The 20657-nt window shown below is 30.3% G+C and overlaps 1 protein-coding gene across 2 annotated transcripts in view; it reads right to left on the bottom strand.

Annotated features, from left to right (window-relative positions):
- LOC120773480 (serine/threonine-protein kinase minibrain) overlaps positions 1–20657 on the bottom strand; it is a 72165-nt gene that overhangs the window by 24151 nt on the left and 27357 nt on the right. For both annotated transcript variants that reach the window (XM_040102406.1, XM_040102407.1), the window contains 2 exons: positions 2367–2494; positions 1924–2058 (listed from right to left, as the gene is read on the bottom strand). In XM_040102406.1, the coding sequence (XP_039958340.1) occupies positions 1924–2058; positions 2367–2494 (263 nt within the window). The remainder of the gene's footprint in view (positions 1–1923; positions 2059–2366; positions 2495–20657) is intronic.

The raw sequence follows: 20657 nt of genomic DNA, 5'->3' as shown, positions 1-20657 counted from the left end.
AGTTTATACTTTTATTTTCAATAAAAAATGTTTTTATGTTACATGCATTTTATGTTTATATACGAATACTAGTAGTTTTTTCAATAATACCACAGTTTATTACAAAAACATGGAAAAATTCTTAAAGTGAGTTTATTTAGCGTATATGCATATAAAAAGGCACTTCTAAAATATTCTATGTTTTCGATGTATTTGAATATCAAACATAGCACGTGCAAATTATAACAAAAAAATAATATTAAAAATTTTATACGGCAAAATTCTATGTTTTTGGAAGAATCAGTAAGACATGAATCACGCGAAATATTTATACGGAAACATTTTTACGTTGGCATACACATTGGTACTGCTACAAAATCAATGCCAGGGCACATGTTGAAGGATTTAAAATCAATTTGAACATCAGATATTTTACCCGATGTCGATGTCGTCAATTGTTATTTGCAACTATTACTGTTGGCTATTTTTACAAACGCAAGCACACACACATGTACACAAACAAGCACACGTGCGCCGAAAGTAACAAAAACTGCCAAGAAAGATACTTTGCCGACAGTGAGTGTGCGGCGAGGCGGAGGGCTGAGAATGCAGAAGCGCACAGATTCAAGCGCCGAGGTGATCTACAACAGCTAAGTGCACAAATATATGATGTATGTATGTACATATGTATGTGTGCATGTAGTATGTATAAACGGCTGACCGCAGTAGTTTAGAATTTCACAGACTCGACCCGCGCGTTGTGCAAAGTCTTCCCCCAACCCGCCAGCAACTAAAAGGCAACTCAATGACTTTGACTGCGTATGTGTTTGGATGCGAGTGTTTGTGTGTATTTGTGCACGCTGACGCAGGTGGCAACAAAGTTGCAGATGCGAAATTTCGCCGCTATTGTTGTTCGTATTGCTGTTTGAGGCAGCTGATGATGAAAAGTCATCGCTGACGAGTGCTTGGGTCAAGGGCGGCGGCATACAACTACTAATGGTTTAGGGGTTGTCATTGCTAAAGCGACTAACTATGTATAAAATATTTACAAATATTGGTATCATTTTTGTTGTAAATGTCAACGGCAGCAACAATTACGGCAATGATAAAAGCTGAAGGAGAGACAACCGCACATAATGCGAAAATAAAAAGAGCAACACAAAAATTGTACGGCCATGTTGTTATACCAAAATGTGTTATTGCTTTTGTTATATTATTTGTATAACGGTAAAAATAAATGTAAATTTTAAAATTGAAATCATGTAAAAACTTAATAGTATTTTTATGTACTATTTTGTACAAAACATGAACAGATTAATGTCAGGAAAAAACATAGAAAACATAGAATACTGCAAATGTATATAATTCAATTAAAATAGTGTAAGGAGTGACTTAGAGATATGATATTTGCGCCCAAATAAAAACATCGAAAACATAGAATGGACAAAAATGTATAAAATTATGAGTTTCCACACAAAAAATTTAATGCCTCGTTACGAATGCCGATGCAGCGATAAAACAAAATCGAAGACATAGCATGAATGAGAATGTTATCAAATACGAGTTTCAGTATTAAGAAGCAAAACAAAAATGTAACGATTGTTTGAAGAGCCGATACATTGAAAACATAGAACTCACAAAATGATTTTGAAATATTAGTTTCGGTTTTGAAAACCAAAAATATTGTGACCGCAGCTTAAGGATGCCGATTAAACTATTAAAAATATCTAAACATAGAATAACTATCTTTCACATATTTTGGAATTCAAAACTAATTTGTGAACTCTTAAAAAAATAGAAGCAAATTCTGTATTAGAAAAATGTTTAAGCACACTGCCAAATGCAGTACCCAACTGATCAAATTTTAACACTAGTTACGAAACTATATCACGCTCCATTACTGCTTTTATTAATTGCCACAAAACTATCTTGGTATGTACTTACCTCATTTATATGCTTGTAGGTCTTAATTAAATCCACACTTAATTTTCGCAACGGCGCCGTAGCTGGATCACGAAAATGTGATGGAATTCGTGCCTGCATGGCACGCACCTCAGACGATGACGTCGGACTAGATCGCTATAAGAAACAAGCAAAGAAATTGATATAATAAAATTTAAAACAATGTGGCAAAGTGTTGCATGTAAGCCACCGAGTAATGATGGCTATCAAATCTACAATAAAAGAAGTCATGAAAGTAATAACGAATAAGCAATTAGTAAATTGCAAAATAAGTGAAAATTTAAACAATTAAATTGGTCTGATTTTGGTTTGAGACCTCGAAAAGCAAAATCACATTAATGAAATTGTTTTTGCAGACAAAAATTATACATTTTTAAACATAATTTCATAAATATGGTTTTAATTTTTAGTTTATGTTCACTTACATGATGCATGACATCTCGATGTGTTGCAGGAAGCTCTTCTTCGTCCACAAATCGTCCGTAGAGCGGCGCATGACGTTGACGTCCTGACTCGCCACTTACTGCCGCGCTGGATACATAAACTGCGGATACTGCAAATGAAGAGAAAATATTTTACATTTTTATTTAAGCAATTCATGAAATATTTTTATAAAATTTAAATTTTGGTAGTAATTTCTTTTATAGATGGTAATATATAATTTAATGCTAAAATAATATTAGAATTAGTTATTACATATTTTATGAGTAAAAAAGTAATTTTTCTTTAAGAAACACTAATTCTCTGTAAAAATGCCATCCAAATACAAGATTATTTAATTACGCTGTATAAACGCACATTGATAGTCGTCTATAATATAAAATTAGGATTTCTTATTCACTATCGATACATAATCGATTATTTCTTTACAGCTTCTTCACACTGCGGTCAATACATTTGATAAGGTTAAACATATTTTATTTACAAAAACCGATACATATTTATTGAAATGAGAGATTTAGATTTTTGGGATTCCAGTTTCAACGAAAAAAAGTATTTCAAAATTTAAATCAAAATTCAAATTCGAAATATTTTTTAAAAATATTTGTAAGCACTAGATCTCGAATAAAAAGCATTTAAAAATTAAAATCGAAATTAATAAAAAAAAACATTGTAAGCACTAGAAGTTTTGAGCCTAAAATTAAAGTTGTTTTGGCACCAGGGTTTAAGATACATTACAAGAATGGAACCTGCCTTACTGAATATGTCACTATAAATATGGTTTTAAAATTAATATAAAGAATTAAATCCTATTTTACTAAAGTGTGAACGTGTTGTAAGCTATAATAGAAATTGTAAAAAATTACTAGAACTCTTAATTGTTACCAAATATTTGACTATCAAATTACTTTTTCTAGAAAAAAATTTAATTATTTCGAGCTGATATTGACTATTGAAGTGTGAACAGTATGTAAGGATGATTGAAAATGTATAAAAACTGTTAAGTGATCAAAAGTTTTGCAAATATTAGCTTACTAATATGACGAATTGAAAAAAATAAAGACATATGTATAAACTTCTTGTCTTCTACTAAAGAAATTGAAAATGTTTAACAAATATTTAAATATCAAGCCTTTGCTGAGATTATAAAACAACGTTTATCGATGGTACAGTGGGTCTAGAAGATGTGAACGACGAAGAGCGTGCCTGAATGCCCGATTACGAGACGAAAACATAAGTAAAGTAAAGAAAATAGTATCGTAGAATAACCATTAAAGAAAGTAAGGCAATCAGACACGTTTATTCGACGCTATAACTCTCCATATACAAACCTATCTGATAATATTTCCAGTTTTAAACCAAAAAGCCAAAAGTGCATTGCACCGAAAGTATGCAAAATTATTTATAATGTGTACAAAAATAAACATTATAATATCGAGCGCACGGAAATAATGATTGTCAAACTGGGGCAAACCGTTATACATATGTATTTATGTATGTATATAGGCGCAGGTGCTGCCTACGCCGCAAATAGCGAGACGTCAGATAATTGTGAGCATCACCTAAATACCGGGCGCTGCCAAAAAGCAAAATAGTCGCGTGAGCTCTGACACACACATAAACACAAGTGCATTTATGTGTGCATAAATTACAGCGGAAAAAACTAAACACTTAATAAAGAGGTGATTATAATATACATATGAATGTATGTATGAATGTACATACATATGGCAGTGTGTGTAATTTACAGCCGGGGGCGACCTACTAAAATATTAGCAAAACAAAAATAAAATTAAAAATGCGAAAAGAAAAAATGTAAATAAATAAAAAAAAATTTAAATATAAAAAATGTTTAAAAAAAATAATAATAAAAATTTTAAAAATAAAATATTATAAAATATAAAACAATATAACAATATTAAAAAAATGCACATAAAATAAAATAATATATACATATTTATAATATTTAATAAAAGAAATAAATTAAAAAAAATCAAAAACTAAAAAAAATTAATAATAAAAAAGTGAAAATGCAGAAAAAAATAATAAAAAACATATAAACATTAACATTATAAAATGTATATAAACATTATTTTTTATTATTTTTTTTCTGCATTTTCATTTCTTTAAATTTTTTTTTTAAGTTTAATAAAAAAAAATAAAATAATAATAAAATAATCAATAAAAAATCATAAATAAAAAAATATATAAAAGTTTGACAAAATAAAAAAATACAAAAAAATAAAAAAAATAAAAGTTTAACAAAATAAAAAAATACAAAAAAAAAAAATAAAATAAAAACTCAAAATATGTATATAAAAAAAAAATCAAATTTTCTTAAAACGTTCACTTAATTGTGATACCAAAAATTGTCCAATAAATAAATTGTAGTGCAGTGTATGGATTGTTTGCCATTAAATAACAAAAATAACCGCAGATGAACTAGCATAAGCACACATGATGATGATTTGTACAAATGTATGTGCATATATGTATGTACATATATACATATGTACATACATACTATACGGCAGAAGCCGTGCACGAGTCGCTAAATTATTTAATCTGTAAGATTATTACACAATTTTCACCGAAAATTCGAATATACTTTTGGCACCAACAAGCAAACGCACGGCCAAAAAAGGTAGCCACGAGCTTTATACATATGTATGTACATATATATTTATATAAAGAGAGCATTTCTTTGCGCTTAGTTATGCTGTTATCGCATACACATAACTTACTCATATGCACACACACACACACATGCATGACGCGTAATTTGCAGCTGAGCATTTATGGCTGCTTTTGCTTCGCTGTGATGGCCACCCACTCAGCTGCGCTGCGAATTGTCAACCGTCAAATTAACCGACTCGACTCACTGCTTGTTTGCTTGCGCCGTGCATCCGGGTGGGCGGGTCAGTTAGCGGATTTTGCTTCTATCTAGTTTCTTTCGTCTCACTTTTGGCACATTTTTAATAGACATTTCGCAATTTTTTGCTACAAATTTGGCAAAATAATGCGTTGCAGCTGCGCTTATGACGACTGTGTGGGTAATTGTGTTAAATTTATGTAGCATTTTATATTATTTGTGGAGAGTTTGCTACCTATTGTGACATTTTGTGGGTTTTCTGAGAAGCCGTGCATACATACATGTACAATTTTGCTAAATTGGCATGTAAATTTAAATAAATTGAAATTCGTTAGATGACAGAGCAAATGAGTGATTAAGATATTACCAAAATTCGAATATAAAATTTGTTTATTTTTCCTTAACGCACTACGTACAACACCAACGATGGCCCTTAATGCCACTCTACATATAGCAGCCGTGAATATGGGCGGCAAATGTATTGCTGCGAAGGTTGCTATCATACGTCGGCCAACTGGACACATAAGGGTCTCAAAGAGGCACCTTCCGAAATCTTGTCTCACTACGACTGCATCCCTATTCATCACTCCGACGCGGAACCTAGTCCTAGCGGCGAAGCTTCATCGCGCACAAATCTCAGCAAAATATTTGGATGGAGCGAAGGCGTTGGAGAATAGGCAAAGCGCATGTTGAAGGGGTAGCCTTCTGTTGGGATCTCTCAATCAACTCTTTTTTCAGACTGCCAAACCACTGTGGGGCTTTCAAGCAGAAGTGGCAGCCATTAAGGCAGCAGCAGAAGTACTTCTACGAGGTGCAGCTTTTTTGGTGAGTTACACATCCATTCAGATAGTAGAGCTGCTAAATACTGTCAGCAAGTCAAGTAGTACATGACCTCACTAGCTAGGAGTCTCTAACAATTCTAGTGTTTTTTTTTGCTTCAGTGAAATCGATTAACCTTTTCACACAGGAATTAATTGATCACTTAACCGGCATTTGCTCGATTAAGCGTTAATTGAGCTCGATTTACTCTGCAACTCTGCGGGTTGCTGTCCACACTGCAAATTTGGCTGTGCTTAATTGTGCGGGTTGTTGTCCATGCTGTAAATTTGGTTATGTGCATAGATAAAATAGCAATCAGCTTGTGGATTCTAATTTTTAGAAAAAATACAAAATGAAGAACACAAGCAAATATAACAGCTGATCGTTAATCGAGCCTTTCATTAATCGAGTAGCCGGCTGTGCGAAAGGCAAAAACTGAATTCTGGATTATTATCTGAATATACTTAATTAATTCGGCTGTGCGAAAAGTCTAAATTCTAATTAAAATCTATATCAAAAAACTGTTTATTGGAATTTTTGTAGCAAAATAAAAACTGAACATTTTTTAATTTAACATTTTTTTGGTGTAAATGTAAGGCAGTTTGAAAATTTTTTGGAAATATTATAAAAAAATATTTCATAAAAACATTCAATAAAAAAATTATGAAAAATTTGTGAAAAAGTTATGAAAAATATTTTAAAAAAAATCCATAAAAAATTATACAAAATTTGTGAAAAAATTATGAAAAATTTGTGAAAAAGTTATGAAAAATATTTTATAAAAAGAATTCCATAAAAAATTATACAAAATTTGTGAAAAAAAAAAATATGAAAAATTTGTGAAAAAAGTTACGAAAAATATTTGATAAAAATTTAATAAAATTAATCAAATTCCAAAAAAAAATTAATAAAAGAATTTTGGAAAAAATTATGAAAAACTTGTGAAAAAAATATGAAAAATTTGTGAAAAAAGTTATAAAAAATATTTGATAAAAAAATAATAAAAGAATTTTTTAAAAAAATCTGAAAAAATTGTGAAAAAATATGAAAAATTTGTGAAAAAGATAATGAAAAATATTTTATAAAAAAAAAATTAAATAAAAAAGAATTCAATTAAAAAAAATCAATAAAAAATATGAAAAATATTTGAAAAAAAATTCAATTAGTCAAAAAAAAGGAATAAAACAAATTGAAATATTTAAAAAAATTGAAACCAGAAAAAGAAAATAATGAAATCGTAATTAAAAAATAAATAAAAGCAAGAAGTAGTAACTAATACATCACACAAAAAAATAAAAATTATAAAATTAGACACAAAAAATATTGCAAATGCAAAAATAGAAGATTATTTTAGGTATTATGTATATAATAACTATTTAGTACTTCAGAATTTTAATAAAAATAAAATAACTGAAAAAAATATTTAAAATATATTATAAACTAAAAGGAATAATTAAAAAAATAAAAATAATACAAATATTTAATAATTCAGGTAATTACAAATAATAATAATACGCATTATGCACATAATGAAAGCAGTGAAAGTGAAAATGGTCGAGCATAAAATGAAAATCAAATGCAATTTCGCTGGGTGCAGAAAAATATAGAGCCAACATTGCTGCAATAAACCTACACTTCCTCAACAGTTGTTGGCCATTTGTGACAAAACCATTGTTGACATTTGAATTGTTGTTGTTGCTAACGCGATTATTAAAAACTCGTTGATTGTTGTTGGTGCTGGAGCTGCTGTTGGCTGCGGTGGTGCCATCCAGCATTTCCCAATCGTTATTAAGTCTTGTGGTGGTGGCCAGCGATGGCCAATAATCCAAAGCGGCGGCGGACATGCTGACGGTGGCGTAAGACGGGCAGACAGACAAAGTTTTTTAACTTATTTTTTTTATAGAAAACGCGTGAATCGACCGATTTAATAAGGTGGCAATTTTTTTTTTTGCTATTTTTAACAACTTTTTTCAACAACGTTTGCCTGGATTTTGTTTATTTTTTGCGCGAAAACAAATTATTTTTTAAGTCAGCAGCTTTAAAGTATATAATGTGCAGAGTAAGGTGGCACGTTTTGTTTTTGTATTTATTTAAATTTATTTCTACTTTGTTTATCGCTTTCACTTTTTATAAATATTTACTTCAATATTTATTTATTTATTTTATTTTTCAATAAAAACTATGTCAAGTACATTTGTATGAGCGTGTGTATTATTAAAAAAAAAAATATTTCTTCTGGTCAAAAAAAAATAGAGTGGATTTTTTTAAATTTCTTCTGCCTTAGCACTAAGAAACAAACTCAGCGAGCCCCCGACAAGCTACAAAATATTTATTCTTTCGCACTTTTGTCTACCGCGCCGCACAAATTTCCACTGAGCACTGCAATTTTTCACAAGACTCGACAACTTTCAGCGCTGTACGTCCGTCCGTCTGTTTTCGTTTTCAAAAATAGCAAAATACTTTCTGTACATATGTGTGTGTTTGCTCTTTTTGCATTTCGTTAAAAGAGATACAAAAATATGTTTGTATGTATTTACAGAAATGTGAAAATAAATTTAAAGTGAAGCGAATTGAAAAGAAAATAAGAAATTTAAGAAATACATTTGTGATGCGTCTAAATAAGGAACAAAAAAAATAACAAAATATTATAAAATTAAAAGAAGGAAATGTGTAATGAAAAAATTTAAAAAATATAAATTAAAATAAATTATTAATTAAAAAAAAATATAAATTTAAAAAAATTATAAATTAAAAAAATATAAATTAAAAAAAAAATTAAAAATATTAAAAAAAATTATTAATTAAAAAATATATAAATTTAAAAAAATTATTAATTAAAAATTATAAATTTATAATAAAATTATAAATTAAAAAAATTATAAATTAAAAAAATTATAAATTTAAAAAAATTATAATTAACAAACAATATATGAAATATTTATAACAAATATAATAAAATAAAAATTATAAATTAAATTAAATTACATATATAAAAAATAAAAAACAAATTGAATTGCAAAAAAAAAATTAGAAAGAGCGAAAAAAGTGTCAAAATTTAAAAATAAAATAAAATTAGAAATAGAAAAATATTTTAATAAAACTTAAAATTATCCAAGTAGAAGTCGACCATCCCAAGCGACAACGATTCGCTTCTCTATGGTCTCTTGAAAAGTTCCAAGAAGATCCGAAGTTAAATTTTGTTCAACGATGAGATCCAGTTCTGGTTCAATGGATTTGTAAACAAAAAAATATTCTGCATTTGAGACGAAGAGCAACCTGAACAGATTAAAGAGCAGACATTTCATCCAGAAAAAAACGGTTGGGTGTGGTTTGTGGGCCGGTGGAATCATCGGTCCATATTTCTTCGAAAATAATGCCGGAATTAATTATGTGGGAACGTAACCACCAATGGCAACCGTTATTGCGCCATGATAACCGACTTTTTGATGTCTGAAATTGAAGCTCGTGATCTCGGCGACATTGGATTTCAACAAGACGACGCCAATTCCCACATATCGCATCAATCAATGGATTTATTGAGAGAAAATTTCGGTGAGCGGATAATTTCACGTTTTGAGCCGGTTGATTGACCACCAAGATCGTGTGATATCACAGCGTTAGACTTTTTTCTGTGGGGATATGTAAAGTCCCAAGGTCTATGTGGACAATCCCGCTTCAATTCAGGTCTGGGAGCAAAACATCACGCGTGTCATTCGCCCATTACCAGGCGAAATGCTCGAATAAGTCATCGAAAATTGGACTCAACGGATGGACCATCTGGGACGTAACCGTGGTCAACATTAGAAAGAGATAATCTTCAAAAAATAAATGCCAAAGAAGGTTTTTTCGTATGATAATTAACATTCCCAATTAAATTTGAAGTTTCTGGGTTTTTTCTTTAAAAAGTAGGCAATCTCGCAATGGATCAGCCTTGTGTTAGAAAACAAAAACAAAGGGTTACATCAACATTTTTTTAAGCGAAAAACATGTACACAAAGAAAGAACAGGGTTGCACCACATGTGCTCTCCGTTTCTTTGTTCATCTAGTATAATATATAAAGAAAAGCTTAGCGAAACGAAGACAGCTTTCAAAAACTTTTGAAACCATTCACAAAGTCTTACAGGGTAAGCTGCATGAAGAAGCCACATATAACACATAAAAACATATACTGAGAATTTTTAAAATCTTTTAAAAATCCACAACGTTTAGAAAGCCAAATATATATGTACATATGTATATAAGTATGTAAGAAAGCAATTGATAAAAGTAAAAACAATATTTGTCAATACAAAAATCACAGCAAGTGCTATATTTGCTACAAAGAAATGGTGATCGCGAGCATAAATTAGCGCGATCACTTGTTATCCCTGACTTTTTCGAGTGCTTTCAATGCTTTATTGCTGCTGCTGTGTACAGCGCATGTGCGCTGCGTGCGATGTGTGACGAACGACAACGAGTCGATTTGACTGTGAAATTGCAAGTGTGTATTTTTAAAACAGCCACAATATTCGGCGTCACAAACTTTTCGAATGTTTTCTTTTTGTTTTTTCGTTTTTTTTTGTTTCGTTAAAATTCTTGTTTGTGTGTTTGTAGCTCTTGATCTTTGCATGGAATGTGTAGTTATGCATGGGAAATATTTCATACTTAATCGGTGGTTTTGAAGGCACTTTGACAGCGCAAGCGATAAATATACATTTTTTGGTAGAGTACCAGTTTTTAAGTTGCTATAATTCACTCTTTTATATATGTAGTTATAGTGTGGTTGTTAGGCGGTGTGTGTTTTTAATATTCAATGGCACATGATTCATTAAAAATTAATCATAGAAATATAGAAATAAAATTTAACATTTGAAAGCGAGTGGGAATAAATCAAAATATTGCAATTAATTACATGAAGCATAGAGTGTCAATTTTTTAGCGTTATTAAATTAATAACCTTGAGCATAGAGTATCAAATTTTCGATCATATTATAAGTAAACGAAATAAAAAAGAGCAATACAAATTGTTTCACTTTTTCAGAAATTAGAATTTTTGAAATTTTAAAATGATTTCTAATCAAGATTTCCAGGCTTAAAAAATAGTAATAATATTAAATGCTAATGTAATTACATTTTTAATGCATTATTTGCAACCCTGCTGAAATAAACAAACAATTTTGAACAAAATTACATTTTATAAAATTTTTTAAGGATTTCAAACTTAAATTTTTGATTGCAATTATATTAAAAAATCAAATGTCTGTTAGCAGTAGATGAAAAAATACAGTTAGAGACCTTACCTTGCAGTTGTAATCATTTAGTTTTTCATGTCGCATTACAAAAAAAATCACTTTTCAAAATTTAGCACCAAATTTGACTTTTCTGGCATTTATGATAGATACTGGAATTTTGTACTTCCATGTTTTATACAAATATTCGCACATTTTTATTATTTTTGTAACTCGGTTTAAGTTCGTTGAAAAAATATAATATTAAGTGCTTACTTAACACTGCACATAATGCTCCGTTCACACAAAGCAATCCATTTGGGAACCAAAAACAAATAACACCACATTTCCAGCCAATGACAGTCGAAATGTACTGTTTTAGACGACATTCGTTTGGATTTGGATTTTTTTACAAATTACAAAACACACACAAATAACTATTTTTTTCAACACTCACTCACTTTTAGCAGATCACAAGCGTTAGCCCAACGAATTTAAATAAAATTAGTAAAATTTCTAGAGTTCTTATGCTCGGTAGCCTTTTATTAATGCATTTCAGTCAATTTAGTGTTTTCTCTTCAAAACATACAATAAATAAATAAATTACTTCAATAACAAAAAAATAAATAAATAAAATTTAGCACAGCAAATTTGTTTTAATTACGTCTGGGAGGAAAATTCGGCAACGGCAGCGCATGCGGCGGTACTGGCAAGTAACGGCGTACGTTATTTCGCGGCCGTGGATTGTCGAAATTCGGCATTGGTAGAGCGTCTGGTGGCACTGGCAAATATCGGCGAGGTGCAATATCTATAGGAGCGCTGCGCGTGTAACGCGACAGTAAAGGCGAGGTTTTCGGCACAAAATCTCGATCACTGGTTAATTGAAAAGCCGAATTGCGCAGCGTTAGCGAATTTAGTTGCTCCGTAGCTGTATTTAAGGCGCTATGATCAGCTGTTGTAGCAGTATCTGCGCTGCATGCCGCATCTGTGATTGGATCTGCGCTATTTTCGGTGTCTTCTGCTGGCGATTGATTGTCTTCGCCCTCATTGATGGGGGTGTTGTTTTCATTTGCCGCGCTCAAAGCAGTTGTCAAACTACTCACGCGCGTATCGTGATTTTCACGCAAATTCACTCTTATAGTAGCATTTCTTGTACTCAGCGAGTTAAAGAATGCCGGATCGGTTGGTGAGATTCTAATCGAACCCCGATTGAAATAGGGGTAGCGAAATTGTAGATCCGACATTTTTTAATTGTGGAAACGCGTGTTGATATTTATAGGTTAGTTTATATTATTTGAAAATGTTTATAAGTACTTTTAAAAAACTCTTAAAGTAATAAACGTAAATGATCTGCACACGCGTATAAACTGCGAAAGACTGGGAAGAGTGTGTCACAAGTGTCACCTACTTATTTCATGCACTGCAGGTCATAAGCCTTCATAAATGATCTATATCGAATATTTCGCGCAAATCTAGCGCGTCTACCTGCAGTTAGTTGCACTTTATTTATACCCTTTATTAATAGCGTTCTCCGCGATCTTTTGTTCGGCTTTGTTTTCCTTTCACTTTCCTTCTGGGAAATACACTTCCCGTTTTGCATAAGCCGCGCGGTAAAATGTGGGTGTGAGCTGTACATTTCTTTATTGCAATAAAGTGACCTTCGCAAAATTGAAGTTTACGCGATTCCTTTCCCAGCAGACACAAGGGATTATCGGATATTTTGAATTTGTGAAAGTAAGAATAAAGATCTTCTATAGCATATAGTTCAACATACCATATATGTATGTATGTATATCAATGAACTATATACACACACATATGTATGTACATAATTACATATAAATTGATGCAAGCGGAACAAAGGTTCAATAATCTGCTTGTAAATGTAAAGGCAAGAAAAAAGGTGTTTTCCTTCAAAGTTTACGGTCATTGTACAGATATATTCTCTATATATTTATATAAGTTCCATGCCATATGAGCATTTTCCTTTTGTTCTTTTTTGTTAATTGAGACAATAGCAGAAAAAAATGTCAAATTTTACCCTAATTGATCCATTTCGAGGTTCTCTTTTTTTAAGAAACAATACAGAAACTTCAAATTTAATTGAGAATGTTTATTATCATTCGAAAGAACATTCTTTGGCATTTATTTTTTGAATATTACTCCATTCAAATATTGGCCGCGGCTACGTCTTAGATGGTCCACTGGTTGAGACCAATTTTCGACGATACGTTCGAGCATTTTGATTGATAAGTGGCGAATGACACACATGATGTTTTGCTCCAACAATTGAATTAAAGCGGCATTGTCCGCATAGACTTTGGTCCTTACATATTCCCACAGTAAAAAGTCTAACGGTGTGATATCACACGATCTTGGTACCCAATCGAAGGGTCAAAACATGAAATTATCTTCTTTCTGAAATGTTCTCTCAATAAATCCATAGATTGATGTGATGTGTGGAAAATGTCGCCATCTTGTTGAGACCAAATATCGCGAGATCACGAGCTTCAATTTCAGGCAACAAATAGTCGGTTATCATGGCGCGATAACGGTCACCATTGACGGTTACGTTCTCGCCGGCATTATTTTCGAAGAAATATGGACCGATGATTCGACCGGCCCACATACCACACCCAACCGTTTTTTTCTGGATGAAATGGCAGCGCTTGAAACTCTTCGTCCCGAATTCGGCAAATTTGCTTCTTTATATATTCATTGAGCTTCATGGGCTTCATCGCTAAACAAAATTTGGCTAAAAAACGTCGGATCTTGTTGGAATTTTTTAAGAGCCCATAGAGCAAAACGATGTCGCTGGGAAGGTCGAGCGGGAGCAATTCTTGCACAAGCTGTATTTTGCTTTCGTTTTCAATTAAAGATCTCGACGTAAGTTTTTTTCGAATAATAATCGATCCAAGCAGTCGAGATCAACACAACAAGTGCTTTTTCTTTAACTTTACACTTTTCAATCATTTTCTTGTTGCTTTTTTGTTACTTCTGTCACCTCACGTAATTTCTCCCTCCACCAAAAGTGTTTATATAGCTTTATTTGCTGAGTAACAGCATTTTTGTAACGTCAAAGTTTATCTTATCATTTTGTGGATTATGCGAAGAATTCTAATAAAAGTCCATAAAGGAATAGATTGCTGATTTTTTTAATTTAAAATGCCTTAGTGACATCAGCTGACTCAAAACAAAAGAACAACAGAGAAGAATGCATAATTATGAGCACAAGCAATAAAATGCGAGAAAAAAGACATTTACACACACACTTTGGCACCGCTGAGTTTAACGAGCGACATTCATTGAGAACGCATGTGCAAATCGTAAAAAATGCGGCATAACAGCGCTTGCCGGCGGGCGGCAATTTTTATTGACAATTACGAAAGTGAAAAAGTGGGAGAGCATAGCAGAGTCAAACGAGCGGTCAAACAGTCTAACGATTTAGGGCAAGCAAAAATGTAATGTTCGGGGTTTGCATGTTTCAAAGTTGAAATAATTAATAAAAAAAAAAATAAAAAAATTTATTTAAAAAAAATTAAAAAAATATTAAAAAATATAGGAAAAACAATATTGAAAAAAAAAAAAATAAAAAAAAAAAATTAAAAATAAAAAAAAAAAAAAATTAAAAAATATTGAAAAATAACAAAAAAAGAAAATCAAATAAAATTATTTACAAATAAAAACAATTTTTTTGAACGGTTGCATCCTTTTTTCGACAATTTTCTTGTTTTTGGAAATTTAATTTCATTATTTTTCTTAATTCATACTTTTTCTATTTTTATATGTATATATTTTTTATATTATTATTTTTTTTTTTATTTTTATACATTTTAATTCTATAATAATTAAGTGTATATATTTCTTTAAATTTGTAAATTATTTTTATTTTTTATTTTTTCAATTTTGTTAATTTTTTTAATTTTCCACATGAAATTTCTTTAAAATTTTTAATTGCCGCTATTTCTTTGTTATTTGCATAGAAATACACATGTAATCTAATCTTTCGTTCAATAGTCGACAAATGGATATGGATCTGCGCGTTTTGCGGTAACTGCCTCTGACTCTCTGATGTTTCTGTTACCTGCGCTCATTGCCAGTATTTTCGGCAATATGCTGGCTTTACTAGACGGATATATATACACACCCCTTTAGGCAAACAATAATGCAACAATATTTAGAAAATTCAAACAGAACATTAGCGACCTGGCTGCATAATGGTTATTTTACAGACCGCCAACGGATAGCGGTTGAAAATATGAATCGAAATGGTATCAATAACCTGACTATATACATATTCACATTTGCATGTACATAAGTACATACATATGTAAATTTTCCAACCAAAACAAAAAAACACAGATTAGCAAAGGTGTAAAGGTATAAACAGAGCGAGACCAGACGAGGCAAGTTGGCCTAAATGCCCGTTGATATTATATTAATTGCTATGCAAAGTCAAATGCAAGGCAATAATTTTTAATTTTTTATTTTTAATATCTTAAAGCCCACTGTATGTGAATTTTGTAAGTAAAAAAAATATTTCAAGTATTACAAAAATAACAACAGAAAATGGAGTTAGGTAGCACGAAATAAAAGCAAAATGTTGTTTAATTGCAGCCTAGCAACTTAATTAAATTTAATTATATGTTAGCAACATAGTTGTACACGTTATTGAGGAATTAGAGCGCAGTGGTGTGGCTTGAAAGCATGTTTAAAGTGTAAAGCATAAAAATGTAGCATAGCCACAGGGGTCAGCGTCGGTAAAATGCATATACATATGTATGTAACTTCGCTGAAGCTTGCTTAAGGAACTTGAAATTTTTAGGCCAAATGCAAAATTATTTTTGGAAAAAAATTAAAAAAAAAATAGAAAATAAAAAGCAAAGAAAATATAAAAAAAAAATTAAAAACAAAAATAAAAAACAAACAAAAAATAAGAATAAATTAAATTCAAAAATAAATAAATAAAAAAAAACAAACAAAAAAAATATTTTATTAAAAGCTATATTCAAAAACATATAAAAAAATATATAAAAAACTAAAAAAAAATATATAAAAAATAAACAAAAAATACTAAAAAAAAAAAAATAAAAATCAAAAACAATACAAAAAGATTTTTAAGAATTTTAGATACAAAAATTCAATTGAAAAAAAATATATTTTTGATTCCTAATAAAAAACAAAAACATTATTTGAACTTTAAGACCCATCCTAATATTCAATGGCATCGCCGCACTTGTGCGCCAAAAGCGCGCAACCATCTATCAATACAGCTAAAAATACGACTACATACATATGTATGTACATACGTGTGTAAAATAAGAACAGCGGGGTAAATAGAAACCAGAGACGTTTCTAAGTGTAGTGCAGAACTGTCAAAACGTCAAGTGTCAAGTAAATGTTTGGTGACAATATGGCGACGCGTTGCAATGCTTGCTGAATAAGAAGCAAAAAATAGCTGTACAATTCATTTATTTATTTCTCGTCGTGGCAAAACTAAAGTCAATCACGAGTTGAAGTAGGGGCGTGGGATAAGAAGAGCGGCAAAGGGCGGTGGAAGGTCGAATTAAAGAATGGCATATGTATGTATGTATGTATGTTATGCTGCATAATTAAATGAGAAAAACATTATTAATAACAAAAATTAAGAAACTAATAAAAAATTAAATATAAAAAAATTATAAAAATAAAAGATTAAAAATCTAAACTAATAAATAATATTAAAAAATAAAAGAATTGAAAAATATTATATTAAATAAAAAGTCGAATAATCTCAAAAAAATAAATATAAATAAAAATATATTTTTAACTATTTAATATGTAAAAATAAATTAAAAATCTTTATAATAAAAGTCTAACATGTGAAAATTGTTTTGCAAAACCCATTTTATTTTTAGAAATACATTTTACAAAAATAAAAAAATTTAAAAAAAGTAATAATGAAAAAATATAAAAAATTAATTGTATAATTCTAATAATTAAAAACTATGCAGCTATAAAATAGATAACGATAATATTATAATTAATAAAATTAAATTAAATTAAATAAAATTATAATTTCAAATTATTAAATCTATAATACATTTAAAAGTAATGTATGTACATATGTATGTATAAGCTACAAATTTCAAAAAAAAAATTATACAAAAAAATAAAAAAAATAAATTAAATAAATAACAAACCAATTAAAGTTTATAATTGCAATAACTAAAACCTATGACGCATAAAAAAAAAATAAAAAAAAAAAAATATTTTTTATAATATTTAAATATTTAAAAAAAAAATATTCGAAAATGATATATACATATATAAATAAAAAAATAAACAAAAAAATTAAAATAAATAAAAATTAAAATAAAAAAATATCATAATAATAAAAAACAAAAATTAAAGTTTATAATTGTAATAATTAAAACCTTTGCAGCTATAAAATAGATAAAATCATTATAATTAATAAAATTAAATTAAATTTAAATAAATTATAATTTCAAATTATTTAAAAAAATACATTTAAAAATAATATATAATATACAAACTTCAAAAAAATATAAAAAATAATAACAATAATAATTTAAAAACAAATTAAATAAATAAAAACCAATTAAAGTTTATAACTACAATAATTAAAAGCCTATGACGCATAAAAAAAATTAAAAAAAAAAAAAAATTTCATAATATTTAAATATTAAAAAAAAAATATTCGAAAATGATACATACATATATAAATAAAAAAATAAACAAATTAAATATTAAAATAAATAAAAATTAAAATAAAAATAAAAAAATCACAATAATAAAAAATAAAAATTAAAGTTTATAATTGTAATAATTAAAATCTATGCCGCATAAAAATTAAATTTTTTATACAAAAAATTTATAAAATAAATAATGTAAAAATAATAAACTATTTGAAAACAAAAAAAACAAAAATAAATTAAAAAGGTTTAACTATGCTATAAAAATTATGTAAATGGTTTTAAACATATTTTACGTAAAAAATATGTTTAAAAGCATCTCAAAATAAAACTGCGTTGCCTTAATTAAAATTAGAAAGTGCGAAAATCGAATAGCTTACGTCAAAAGCCATGTTTTACGCTTTTCGAAACAGAAAAATATTCCCACACTTCGGCACTTTCTATTTTGGGCAACATTTTATTATTTTTCCCCCTAATTTGAGGCTTTTAATTTTTTCCACTTGAGTTCAATAAACCGGCGAATGAATGAATGTGCGCTTTTGCTTTACTTTTATTTTAATGTTTATTCTTTTTCTCTTTAGCTCTATCTGCTTGCCTAATTTTAAACAGCTGTGGCGCGTAAAGCGTTCAACGACAGCCCACCAGCCAACAGCCCGGCAGGCAGCGAGCCGTTCCTTACGCAGTCGAAGAACCCTGCCTGCTGCCATGAGCATGCCTTACCATACCCAGCCCAAACGTTCACTTTCTTTTTTGTTTTTATTTTTTAGCAGTGATTCTTAATTTTAGTATTGGGGAGCGTGGCGTGTTGCACATTGAACCCTTCGTCGGTCGATCACTCGCTTTGCTGTTACGTGTACGCCGGCTAGGAGCTGGCGTGCGCACTTCCTGCCACCTCTACGTCCATGCGTGTGTGTTTCCTCCTTGCACGCTGTCGCCGTTTACTTAAAATTGTTGCATTATCGTTTATTCAACCGTTGCTTTGACATTTTCTGCTTTTGTTTTGCGCATTTCCAACGAAAATAAAATGCTTGCTTATTTTCGTATTTTCATATGACTCGTTCTTATTTTTACTTAAAACAAGACATTCCGTACGCTCTGACGGACTGTGAGTTGTCGTGCTTAATTTGATACCGTTACTTGCTGCTCGTTGATTTTTCCAACTTTTTTATATTTTATTGTTAATTTTTTTCGACAGCGCTAAACTTAAAATGTTTGTTCATTCCTATCAACGCCACGGATCTGCTACTAGTGGAAGCCTTTGTTTTCTCACTGCCCCCCACATTTAGCAATGCATAGCTGCGAGCATTTTTTGGCTAGCTTTCAGCTGAAAATAGACGAAAAGCTACCAAGCACTTAAGCTTTCATTGAATCTCTGACATGTATTTCTGCTATTTTTACACTTTGTTTGACCATCTGTCCAATCGCCTTGGCTGTTGGCGTCAAGATGTCAGCAACATTGCATGTGTATTTTTACTGATTTTCGATATTGAAAACACAACCCTGATTCTTAAGCGCTTGTCAACGGTCTGTGACTCCCGCTAATCATAGTTAAACCAAAGGTGATGAGTTTTTTTTGTTCTTATGCCACTCTGTTGTGGTTATAACCCTCATGCACACTCGTATCTACACACGAAGGTCATCAAATAGCTTTAAAGTCATTCGGTAGCGCTAAAAGTCCGCAAAGACAGATCTAGCGTTTTCGCTTAGTCTTAAGTGAGTCAATTGACAAATTTTGCTGAGGTGTGGGCGTGAGTTGGATACTATGTCTAATGAGCTAATTAATTGGCGTGCGATTTTTTATATGAAAATTCTATTTTTATAAAAAAAAATCAGCAGCATGACGACACGCTATCTTTTAGTGGCTAGCGAGTTTGCGAAAATTCGAAAATTGGTAATGCTAACTAATGACTCAACGTTGTCGTCATGGATGAGGGTTTGTCAGCATTTCAGCTAACAGATAACCTATTTCTGGGTTAGCAACAAAGCTTGACTCATGGTCAAACGATCGAACTACACTATACTGGTATAGAGATGGTTCTTGGAAATCTGTAGTACCCATCCATATTATGCCTTTTTCTGTCAAAGAATTTAATTGCAAACTCGCGAGAGAAAACCGGAATTATTATTTCATAGTGAGGAGTTCGTCTCTAAGTTCTACACATCGATATATAACATGTCCCGATAAAAAATTTCAAGTGATTAGATTACACTTAATCCAATCAATAATCTAAACTGTTCTCATTGTCGTTGGAGATTTATAAAACAGCTGTTTTTGACATTACGAAATTCAAATCCAGTAGATTAGTAAGATACTCTACTTATCAGCCTAAATCTTAAAAACCTTCCATAGTATCAAGTTTAGAAACAGATAGAATTTTTTGGTCTAGTCTTCATCTAAGATGGTGTAAATTTTGACATGCGTCGATAGTTAGAAGCTTTGAGACCTTTATGAAAGACGTTTTTTTGCACCTTATTTGAGTGAAATTGAAGTTTTTAATATCGTATTACAAGCAGTATCTCTCGGTCAAACCAAAGGCACTACAGCCCACATAATATTCCTTAGTTCTATTTTCACACGGAGCATGTAGCTGTGGTGAGTTTAGCTGTTACCTCATATACTGGCCGTTCTTCGTAGTGGATCGTAGCATACGGCAAAGTGGAAAGGATTTTGTTATACGATG

This window comes from Bactrocera tryoni, chromosome 4 (assembly GCF_016617805.1).
Source record: "Bactrocera tryoni isolate S06 chromosome 4, CSIRO_BtryS06_freeze2, whole genome shotgun sequence".
NCBI lineage: Eukaryota > Metazoa > Arthropoda > Insecta > Diptera > Tephritidae > Bactrocera > Bactrocera tryoni.
The sequence above is the reverse complement of the archived record's forward strand: the minus strand, read 5'-3'. Positions and strand labels throughout refer to the sequence as shown.